Genomic DNA, 11,696 nt, shown 5'->3' with positions numbered 1-11,696 from the left:
CGCCATACATCATATAAGATCCATTCCACCAAGATCCATGCGGCGAAATTTCCCATGGGTTCATTCGAGGAGAACAGCCGCAGCCCGCCGACAGGGCGTTGAAACGTTTCAAAGGTTAAAAGTTCCAGGAGCAGGAAACGAGTGATAATAGCAGGCGGATGTGGGAGGAATTCATTTAACCTGGGTCTGAGAATTCATATATATATTTTGGCTTGTTTTCGTAGAGCGTAAGATCGTAAGATACCCAACAAGGCAGTCGGTCTGTCTGGTAATTGAAACTATGATGAATACCCAGCGAGTGTTAATAAGCATCTCGAGTATTGCTATGTGGTTCTCCGACCGTAATCGTGGAGCAACACCACGTCGTTCCACCGTAATTAATCAAAACAAGGCCTTGGCAGAAGACATGGCAGAAGAGTCTTGGCAGAAGAATCGTCTTCCCAATCAACAGGTAGTAAAATGCCAATACGTGCCCCATCGATACTGTGGAGGTATCACTTCTTTTTCTGCAGAAAGAGTTAAGGTTTTGTTTCTGTTTTCTTGATGCGTGGAGGAACGCTTGAAGTAAGCTTCAAAATTTAAATTATCCTTCCAAACCAAGAACGTTTTTGTCCAAAAAAAGATAAACAATGAAAGTCATCGCCCCGAGTGAGCTCCCAAAACCCTTTGTGAAGTTCGTTACGAGATCCACTCACTGGCGAGTGAAGTTGGGAGCTCAGCGTGGCCTGTGGGGAATGGATGCCAAACTCAAACATTGTCGGAGCTCAAACAACTCCGCGAGAGGCACATCCAACAGATACACACCTCGATTTGAGCCGTTTTTGAAATACTGGTTTTACCTGCAACGAACCAGCAAGCCAGCGAGCCAACGAGCCAAGTTCGCTTCAAAGATTTGCTTTCATTTTTCCGTTAAAAATAGCCCCTGGTGTGCGTGAGTATCTGTGAGGTTCAGTATCTGTATCTGGGCACTGCAAGCACGCCAAGGTGAGTGTATCTGTATCTGAGAACCTGAGTATCTGTGTGAGGGGGAGATACCGTCTCTAAGTGTGTGTGCTCGCAGGTAGCCGCTTTTGGCTCTCATCTTGGCTTGGGTTTCTTCAGCGTCCCTGCCCCTCCTCGGCCCACCTTCTGTGATTCTTGAGATTCTCTTTGGCTGTTATGTTAATCCACTGGCCAAACATCCCATAGAATCCCGGCCCATACACACCTGAGGACTAAAGCAGAGGCCGAAGCCGGAGGCGAACTGGCAGCTGCAGCTGCACGCAGGTAGCCCCGAAGAGGTTATTTGATTACTCAACCATTTTTTTTCCTTTCTTGCCGGTGTTCAGAGCCGATCTTGGAGTCTCCAGAGCCTGCACATGTTGCCCGAGAGGCCGGTGAAACCTCACGTCGGCATGTCCGGCACAAATATCTTGCCGTTTTTTCGCTTTTTGGAACTCAAGCCGAAACCCGAAAATTGAAAAGACATCTGTCTCATCCGCCGGCATTTCCGCAAAGTATTGTTATACCATTTTTTTCCGTTTAATGCCAAGAAATGTTGTTTCTGGAAGACCTCCTCTTTCTCGAAATATGTATAATGTTGCACTTGATAGAGCACTTGATTGATTTGAAATTTAAATATTTGATAGACCCTTGACATGGACATGTATGTATGTATGATGAAGTTGATGCCTTCGAAAGCCCCTCGACGACTGCTCTTCACATTCCGTTTGGTTGGAAAGTACTTTTTCCCAGAATACTCCATGAATCTCTTATAAGTAGATCCAAGATTTATGGCTATATGTTTTTATTCAATTTCTATAGACTCCCCAAACACTGCCCTCTATGAGATGTATTGATTTTCTATACAAACCATTAATTTTCAGCCGGAGAGGCAGCTGCAACGATTCCATCTGGAAGTAAAAACCATATCTAACAACCGACGACCCCTGGGTCACTCCCAGACATATCAGTCATGCAAATCTAAATGGAACTTCTCTGCGTCGGCGATCGTAGATGCAGATACTGGACTGAGGAATGCAACTGGCGGCAGTGCACCTGCTGCGATAGATACACAATTTCCATGGCAGTCGCCACCGCCACCGCCGCCACTCGGCTACCCATTGAATTGCTCCACTTTTGTTCATTGACTCGCACCGCAATCGATTTGTTCAAAACGAACGAATCTAAAGGCAAACGTAACCTACTTTCCGTTGATAAGATAATGACGCTTTTCCGACGCGGGCGCTTGCTCCCGCCTCAGTCAATGACTTACCATTTATATAAATTCCTATATATACATACACTAGTCGGCATATATATTTTGACATAGCGATGCTTCATTTTCTTTTTCAATTATTTCTTTATTTAAAGGAAAACAATTATTGATTTAATTTCAAATAGATATTAGTAATGTTTTATTACCAAAATAACAGTTTTAGGTTTTTTATAAATGTATTTTGTATTTATTTTTTAATTTAAACTAAAATAAACTAAATTCGATAGGTGGCATAAGTATTTTGACATAGCTTTGTTTCACAATTAAATATAACAGAGTGCAACAGTGATTCTGAACCTTTATAGTGAAATAGTAGGAATTGTTTAACTGTTCGAGTATTACACAAAACCGTGTATAAAAAATTGTTTAACACCCTAAAAATCTTGATTTATTTTAACAAAACCAGTTTTCGGGACTTTTTTGCGCTTAAAAATTCCTAAACTCGTTTTTTTAAACCGATTTCAAAATTGCCGATGTTTTTCAATAGTTAAAGGTTGTAACTTTTGAAAAAAAAATATATCTTCGATTTTTTTAGGCAAAAAGGACAAAATTTTTACACCTGAAACTGACATTTTCGCCTTTTGATCGTGTTTTTCGGATTTTGACGCCAGTTTTTCGGTACAACTTACAAAATTTCTGTCATGAATGCCACATATCAATGTTGTCTCATTAATACTGAATAAAAAGAGACAAATTTCATTAAAAAACTATGAAAATTGTTGAAGTTATAACGGTTATTCCAAAAAAAGTCAATTCAACATTGCGAGCGCACCGGAGAAACAGTAGGAATATGCTCTTATTCTTATAGTGCTCGCAATGTTGAATTGACTTTTTTTGGAATAACCGTTATAACTTCAACAATTTTCATAGTTTTTTAATGAAATTTGTCTCTTTTTATTCAGTATTAATGAGACAACATTGATATGTGGCATTCATGACAGAAATTTTGTAAGTTGTACCGAAAAACTGGCGTCAAAATCCGAAAAACACGATCAAAAGGCGAAAATGTCAGTTTCAGGTGTAAAAATTTTGTCCTTTTTGCCTAAAAAAATCGAAGATATATTTTTTTTTCAAAAGTTACAACCTTTAACTATTGAAAAACATCGGCAATTTTGAAATCGGTTTAAAAAAACGAGTTTAGGAATTTTTAAGCGCAAAAAAGTCCCGAAAACTGGTTTTGTTAAAATAAATCAAGATTTTTAGGGTGTTAAACAATTTTTTATACACGGTTTTGTGTAATACTCGAACAGTTAAACAATTCCTACTATTTCACTATAAAGGTTCAGAATCACTGTTGCACTCTGTTATATTTAATTGTGAAACAAAGCTATGTCAAAATACTTATGCCACCTATCGAATTTAGTTTATTTTAGTTTAAATTAAAAAATAAATACAAAATACATTTATAAAAAACCTAAAACTGTTATTTTGGTAATAAAACATTACTAATATCTATTTGAAATTAAATCAATAATTGTTTTCCTTTAAATAAAGAAATAATTGAAAAAGAAAATGAAGCATCGCTATGTCAAAATATATATGCCGACTAGTGTATATATGTATACTTCTTCCCCCCCTTTAGATCAGACACTTATGTATGGCATAGTAGCAGCCCCCCTTTTGGCGGGCACTTGTAAACATTTTACTTCCAACTGATCGAGGGCTGTCGGTCAAAAATAATCAAAAAAAAAACAGGAAAGATTTGAATTTTATTATGTTTTTTTATTTTGACACAATTATTGTGTGGTGTGGCTTCTCGTTTTCTTGTAAATATACAATTATTTATTATATACTATATCTTTTATAAATAAAGTATTTCAGTTGTTACTGTTGTTTCGACTTGGCATGTAAAAGATATTATACCTTAGTGCGGAAAATTCTTACAAAAATACATATCGCATTTATTTATTGAACATTATTTCTTACACAGATATGTCTCTAATGTCTATCCACATGGCTATAACATGGATATAGCCTATAAGTGGATATGATACTCTTAAGGAAGAGCCAAACTCTTCCCGAATTCGATTTTTGATTAAATTAGACTTATAGACTGGTCTATACACGTACTAGAGGACAACCCTAAGAACTTAGCTGGTATTGATGGGGCGCACCGGTCTATATAAATTACGATTACATATATCTATATATGATAACTTAAAAGTAAGGGACTCTTCTTATCAAATAGAGTTCTTGTTTGATTTTGTTGTGAAGTTCTGTATGTTTGGAAGCTTCAGAGGGTTCTGAATAAAGTCTATACTATGATCCCCCCCGGATTATACTATCCTTTTAATGCCTTTTATGATAAATTAGAATTAAACTAACAACTAAAGTTGGGAATTTATGTTTATACGCAATGAAAAATGCATTCTGTTTTCTATTCTCTCGATAGGAATAATTGGTTTTCTGAAATTCGAATTTCGATTTCGGTTCGACACTTGATTTGTTGAATACCCTACTATATCCCCCCTACTATACTGTATGTTGTGTTTTCTCCACTTGACAGTTTCCATTATAATTGGGTTTTGTTCGGAGTTGCTTAGCCTTAGTTTGTATAGTTCGATTACGTAAGATCAAGATCACTTTTTGCATTTTACAAAAACAGAAAACAAAAACGTGTTCCCCCGGGCCCTTGCAACACTCCTCCTTCGTAAATCATATATGTATATCCATAATATACAGTTAACCCATACTATATAAATACATCATATCCCTCGACGCGACCGGCTAGGCCGGCTCCCTGTCCCGGCACTATATCTCTCTCTTACCACATAAAAAGTCTTTTCAATTACCATCATCCGACCTCCGGAGATGTCTAGATGCGCCAGCCCTGGTCGTCATCCACATTGGAATCTGTGTCCGAGGGCTCCTCGCCGTACATGTCGGCCAGCTTGCGGAAGCGCGGCCCAAAGTTGGACAGGTAGTCGAAGTTGAGATCGCCGTCATCGGTGCAGGACGCCAGACTGGAGAGGCTGCCGTCCGAGTTGCCGTCGCCCTCGTAGGCATAGTGCCGGACATCGTCGACGGTGAAGGCGCTTGCGTCCCGGTCGCAGGTCTCCTTCTTGTCGCCCAGGAAGTCACCGATGTCCGGGACGTCGTTGAGATCGCGCATGCCCGCCTGCTGGGCATGGGGGTCCTTGTAGAGCTTCTCCTCGTAGAACGGCTGGCTGCGTAGCACGTTCAGGTCGTAGTCAGTGTCGCGCTCGCCGCCGCCCTCATCCTCGTAGTTGATGATCGTTTCGCGGATGTCGTCCATGTCCTTCTCATGCCAACCGTTCTTCTGTTTCTTCTGCACCACCACGGCCAGCAGGATGATCATGAGGAGCGCCAGGCAGGCGATGATGGCGATAATGAAGTTCCGGTCGATGCCGAAGCTGAAGGCCACCGCCACGGACTGCTGGCATCCGCTGTCGATGTTCCGGAAGTAGGAGGGCATGCCCAGGTTGTAGGTATGCTCATTGATCGTCAGGTTGCGGACGCATCCGAAGAATCCCTTCTGGCCAGGCACATGGGTCCAGTTCAGCTGTCGGCCCAACTGCTCCAGCTCGACGGCACTGCCGCCCAGCTGCAGGGGCGCGTTCACGTTGAGGAACTCGTTGGGTCCCTGCGGGGCGCCCAGGCTCATGCAGGTGGACAGCTGGCAGTTGTCCACGGTCATCTCGATGCTGGCCCGCTGCAGGATGATGTCTATCTGGTAGGTGCGGTCGGGCACGATCTTGATGTGCTGATGCCGGATGCGCGTCCCGCCCGATCCGTAGTCCACGGTCAGCACAGGGTAGCCCTGGTCCAGTTCCAGGGCCAGGAAGTCGGACAGCGGCAGCAGCGGGTTGTAGTTGAGCGGTCCGAAGTACATGATCAGGCCCTGGTCGATCTGGGGCGTGATCTCCAGGCTGATGCGGGTGTTGTCGCAGGCCGAGAATGGCTCGTAGAAGGCGTAGCCGCTGCCGTAGAAGGCCACGGAGACGAGCTCGCAGTGCGGGCCGGTGAACCCGTCGATGCAGTCGCACACGTCGTTCTCCCCGAACCGAGGCGTACCGCCGTTGAGGCACGGCGTCATCGGAGGCGCCTCGCACACGCACTGGGCCTGGACGAAGGCGTTGACGCCCACAAAGGAGGTGATGTTCGAATAGATCATGTAGGGCACCGAGCTCTTGTGCAGCTCGTTGGTGCAGGAGCTCTCGCACTTGAGCTTCTCGATCAGGCACTCGTCGATGTTGATCATCAGCATCTGGAGGCCCAGCTCGTCCTCCAGGCGCTGCTGGTTCTGGGCCACCATGCCGTTCAGCTTCTCCGGGGCGTAGTAGGGCGACCCGTGGGCGGAGTAGCGCACATCCAGGGTGTTGTTCTCGTTCTGGAGCACCGTGAACACGTCCACATTGGCCACCGACGTGTTGAAGAGCTTGGCCAGCGAGATCTGAAGCTGATCCTTCAGGGAGAGGGCATGCGGCATGCTGTCTCGCGGCACGCTGATGAACTCCTCCTTGGTGACGTTGATGAAACGGATGCTGCCGCTCTTGTCCACCGCCTCCTCGGGCAGCTCCCGGATGATCACAGTCACATTGGCGTCCACCGAGTGGGTGATGATGGCGGTCGAGGACTCAGTGACCGAGAACAGGAGGTCGTACTCGCCCTCCTCGGTGTGCTTCAGCATGGTGATCATGCCGGTGTTGGGGTTCAGCCGGAAGTTCTCGTGCCGAACGTCGTTCTTCCACCGGAACTCCTTGTCCTCCAGGTCCCAGTCGTCCAGATCCTCGACGAAAACGCGTCCGATGTCCGTCTCCGGCGCCTCGCCACGGAAGTTGTACACGAAGATGGTGGAAGAGCCCTCGCTCATGGCGTTGTCGTTGATGTCCCCGATCACCACGTGCAAAATGCTCACGGCGCTCTGGCGCGGCACCCCCGAGTCGCTGATCCGGATGGGGATGAAGTACTCCTTCTGCTGCTCGCGGTCGAACTCCACGTTGGCGTGCAGGTAGTCGTCGTTGATGCTGAACTTGCTCTTGATGTCCGCGGAGGCCTCGCTGTCGATGCCGAAGGTGAAGTCACCCGCTCCGGGCGTGTCGTCGTAGTCGGTGGCCTGCAGCTTGACGATGTTGCCGGGACTGCGTCCCTCCTGCCAGAACACTGGCATCTCGTTGATCAGGAAGGGGGCATTGTCGTTGATGTCCTTCAGCGTGATGGTCACCTCCTGCACCTTCTTGAGGGTGGTGCCGACGCCGTCCTCATCGTTGGCCTGGATCAGAACTTGCCAGTTCTTGTGGCCGTTGGGCGGATCCCGGTCCAGAGTCTTCACCAGCCGGAGGCAGCCGTTGTTGTCGATGCTGAACCGCTTCTCGTCATTCTTCACGATCGAGTAGACGATGTGCTGGTCGGCGTTGCGGTCCTTGATGTCCGGATCGTAGGCCTCCACCGTCAGGATGCAGTCGTCGTACATGGTCTCCTCCATGATGGTGACACTGTAGGCCTGCTTGAACACCGGCGGATTGTCGTTCACATCGGCGATCTTGATGACCACGGTGGTGTAGTCGTCGTAGATGCCGTCGAAGGCCCGCACCTTCAGCTCGTACTCCGTGATGGTCTCGTAGTCCAGCCGCTTGTTCACCGTGATCTTGCCGGTCTTCAGACCGATCTTGAAGGCGTCGTCTATGTTGCCGCTCTCGATGCTGTAGAGGATCTGGGCGGCGTTGTCCTTGTCCTCGGCCTTCACTTCGATCACCTCGAAGTTGGTGTTGGCGTCCTCCAGCAGCTTATCCGCCAGGTACATGGTCTGCTGGAAGTACGGCTTGTGGTCGTTCTTGTCACCGATGGAGATTCGGAACACCTGGTGTCCCCGATTCGGCTCCCCGTTATCGAACAGACTCGATGGCGAGTTGTCGCTGGCAATCACCTTGACATTGTAGAAGTCGCGCTCCTCCCGATCGAAGGTGGTCAGGGCGGTGATGTTGCCCGTGTTTGGATCGATGGTGAAGTACTCCCGGTTGTCGGCCAGCTCGAAGGACACAATGTTGTTGGCTGGGGTTCCGTCCATGTCGAATGCGCGCACCTGCATGACGGGTGTGCCGGCCGGCTCGTTCTCCAGTATCGTTCCCGACTTGACCTCCGTGAAGTAGGGTATGTTGTCGTTGACATCCTCCACCTTGATCTTGATCTGGTGCTCGGCGGCCAGCTCGTGGGTGTTCCGGACGCTCATCGTCAGCGTGTAGTCGGTGATGGCCTCGTAGTCCAGGTGCTTGCCCAGGCTGATGGTCACCTCATTGCCGATCTGGTCGAAGACGAACGTGTTCTTGCCGTTCGTCTGCTCCGTCCGTCCGGTGATCAGCTCGAAGATCACCTCCGGGTTCTCTGGCATGTTGGACACCGCTTGCAGTGTCACGATTGGATGTGAGAAGTTCTTGAAATTCTCCTTCAGGTAGATGGGCGTGTCGTAGGGATCCACGAAGGAGGGTGGCTTGTTCGATGACTCCACCACACGGATGCGAACTTCGATCTGCGCCTCCTGCGGCAAGTCCGGCACTATGTTGTACGCCCGCACGATGATGGCGTACGACTGGCCCGGTCGCTTGTCGATCGGCCGGGTTAGGTAGATGATGCCCGACTCCTTGTCGATCTTGAAATACTGGAAGTCGCGCTCCCGCAGGATCTCGTACTCCACAATGCTGTTATTTCCGTCGTCAAAGTCGCTGGCGCTGATGGACATCACCACGGCGTCGGGCTGCAAGTAGAACAGAAAGGTTAGGATCTATTCCAGCCACTGGGCCTCTTCTTGGCTTTCCTTGGGGTTTGCCCAGACCAGGAAGAAGCACATCCCGCAGTCCTCTCTTCTAATGCTTTTTAAGCGAAGGCCCGAACTAAACTGAAGCCCTTCTTGCTACTTTCCGCCACTGGCAGGGCTTTGGCTAAAAATAACTGGGGAATGGAGGCATGGAAGCATGGAAGCATGAAAATGGCCAAAAGCCAGGGCGGAGGAAGGCGTTTCAAGGTTTCCAATATCGAGCCGGCGAGCAATGAACCCGAAAACCCGTCTTAGCACTCTGCCGCCTACGCCTGTGGTGGGGAAACTAGTTCCTCTTAGGCAGTGGCTTGCCTCGTACTGGCCGCTAATTAATGTTGCAGGTACTGCAGGGCAGGTATCTAGAGGCAATATAGTATGTTTTGAAATATTTCTTACATGATTAGTCTGTTTAAAGTTTAAACAAAAGTCTGTTTAGATGATTATACAAATGATTTCTTAGGTCTGATGAGTAAAATAAACGCATTTTTGTGCAGAAAACTTGAAATAATAAGTAGCTAGCTGTTTTCTTAAGGTTTTCTGACAATTTTAAGAGTTTATAGAAGTCTGTTTTGTAATTTTTCTATCTATTTTATTAACTATTGATTCTAAGCTATAGATTTTGTCTAAAAACCAGCCTTGTCTAACATCGACTAGCTCCTCTTCTAGCCTCTAACTTTTAGGAACAAATCCCCTCAAAATTTGTCCAAAAAAATAAAAAATAGAAACCAGTATGACATCACTTTAATCCACCATCCCACTGAAGAAGCCCAACCGCAGTAATCCAGGGTCCGCGAGTTAGGCCCTCCAGCGAGAGGATCAAATGACTGTCAACTGCCAGCTTGAAAGTCCAACTCACCTGGGCATTCTCCGAGATGGACTCGTCGTAGCGAGCCTTGTTGAAGACCGGGGCATTGTCGTTGATGTCCTCGATGGTGACGTTGAAGGTGCACACGTCGTCGAGGGCCGGCAGACCGTTGTCCGTGGCCTGGACGGTGACGAAGACGAACTTCTCGTGAATCGGCTCGTCGCGATCGAAGGTGTGGGCCGTCACAATGACACCCGAGGTGGGGTTGATGAAGAACTTGGAGCGCTCGACGGGCGCCTGGACGATGCTGTAGCGGATCTCCTGATCGGGATCCGGGTCGACCGCCTTCACCATAAACACGTACGTATTCTCCGGCTGCTCCTCCTTCACCTTGGGCGCATACCCGGCGCAGTTCATGAAGGCGGGCTTGTGATTGTCGGCGGGGGCATTGTGGAATGCGAGGGCGGGCGTAAGGACATGGAGCGCCACAATAGCAGCCAGGAGAACTAGTCTCGTGGGGCTACAACTCCACACTCGGCACTTTCGTTTGTGCTGCTGGTGCGTCTGTTGCTGGGCGGGATTATGGTCCGGATCGTGGTCCGGATCGGATGTCATCTGTTGATTGGCAGACATTCTGATGCAGTCGCTGTCGTAGAGTCGTTGTTGGGCGTTTGTGGACATTTCGTTTAGCAGCCAAACGCCATCTCCGCTGGAGCGAACGATCTTGAGCACTAGCACTAGCTTCTCCCAGTGATTCACCCAGTATTATTCGGAAATCACTCGCACTGGCACTCACACACCGGCGGGGCAGTGGCCCAGCATACACCTTTGCTCGAAGGTGGGTTTCTGCCCTTTTTATTTTCACTATTTCTGTTATTTCCACTATTTTTGATTACTGTGCGTGTAGTAGGCGTGGAACTAGCGCTGACGTCGACGCTGCAAAGTTTGTTTGGACTGGGACTGCATCTTCATGGCAACCGCCTAATAATGCCAATAATTATCCACGAATCGAGCCCCAAAATCGACGGATGCACCACGGAGTAGGGGAACGGAGTATGATGATCACGGCGTACAGTGCGCGCCCTCAGTATTTCCGACTTGAGCAGCTGCTGGATTTGTTCACTTTTATCTTTGGCCCGTCCGCTTTGGAACTCTCCTTCGCTGGCCTTTTCACTCGCTCCGCAAACAGGTAAGACCAGGTAAAAAGTGGTTACACGCACACTAACAAAAAGGCGCGCTTGTGTGCGTCCCCGCTGCTTCAGTTATTCGCGCTGGTATGGGTGTTAGCAACTTTCCGAGAACAAGGCACTTCCGAGAACTTTACCAATTTCTTATAATCGCACAAAATATTCGTTAATTGAGAACTGTATTTTTTCCTTCAATTGATTTTAAAAACAGGGTCAAATCAATTTTAGCACGAACGCGCGGTACCGAGTTTGAAATTCTGTTTAAGCGATCGACGCGCTACGCAACCGCCCAGTTCGAGGTGAAAATGCAGTGTGACCCATTAGGGATGTACAAAAATGTATTCATATCGGAATATTTTCCGATAAGTTATCGAATATAGGTGTCGGTTGGATGTTATTTGGTCACATTAAGGTCGCAAACACAAGTTGTGTGGAACATGTTGGGCCTTCTACACTAAAAAAAAATCCTATCAGGAATTTTACTCTGTATTTTAGTAAAATATGAAACATAATACGTGTAGCAATTATTTTTATAATTTAAAATATTAGCAACAAGATTTGTCTTTCATCTTAAGGGTGGGGAAATGCCTATGTGGATTGTGTACCTTAGGAATTTTGTACCTTGAGGTTTTACTAACTGGTCACATTGAATTTGAAAAGGGGAATTCATGAACC

General features: G+C 47.1%; 1 protein-coding gene across 1 annotated transcript; it reads right to left on the bottom strand.

Annotated features, from left to right (window-relative positions):
- Nucleotides 1-3,958: 3,958 nt before the first annotated feature.
- LOC6495831 (DE-cadherin) lies at nucleotides 3,959-11,364 on the bottom strand. The gene is made up of 2 exons (XM_001959637.4): nucleotides 9,886-11,364; nucleotides 3,959-8,969 (listed from the first exon to the last, which is right to left on the bottom strand). The coding sequence occupies exons 1-2, from the start codon at nucleotides 10,513-10,515 to the stop codon at nucleotides 5,073-5,075; spliced, it is 4,527 nt and encodes a 1,508-aa protein (XP_001959673.1). The 5' UTR covers nucleotides 10,516-11,364; the 3' UTR covers nucleotides 3,959-5,072.
- Nucleotides 11,365-11,696: the final 332 nt, after the last annotated feature.

Source organism: Drosophila ananassae, chromosome 3L (assembly GCF_017639315.1).
Source record: "Drosophila ananassae strain 14024-0371.13 chromosome 3L, ASM1763931v2, whole genome shotgun sequence".
In the NCBI taxonomy this organism is placed as follows: Eukaryota; Metazoa; Arthropoda; class Insecta; order Diptera; family Drosophilidae; genus Drosophila; species Drosophila ananassae.
The sequence above is the reverse complement of the archived record's forward strand: the minus strand, read 5'-3'. Positions and strand labels throughout refer to the sequence as shown.

Bases quoted from the DNA above. Each gene is read 5' to 3' on its own strand.
- LOC6495831 (XM_001959637.4), bottom strand. From the start codon at position 10,515: ATGTCCACAAACGCCCAACAACGACTCTACGACAGCGACTGCATCAGA. The intron at 8,970-9,885 runs GTGAGTTGGACT...TTCTACTTGCAG, and splicing joins CCATCTCGGAGAATGCCCAG to CCCGACGCCGTGGTGATGTC.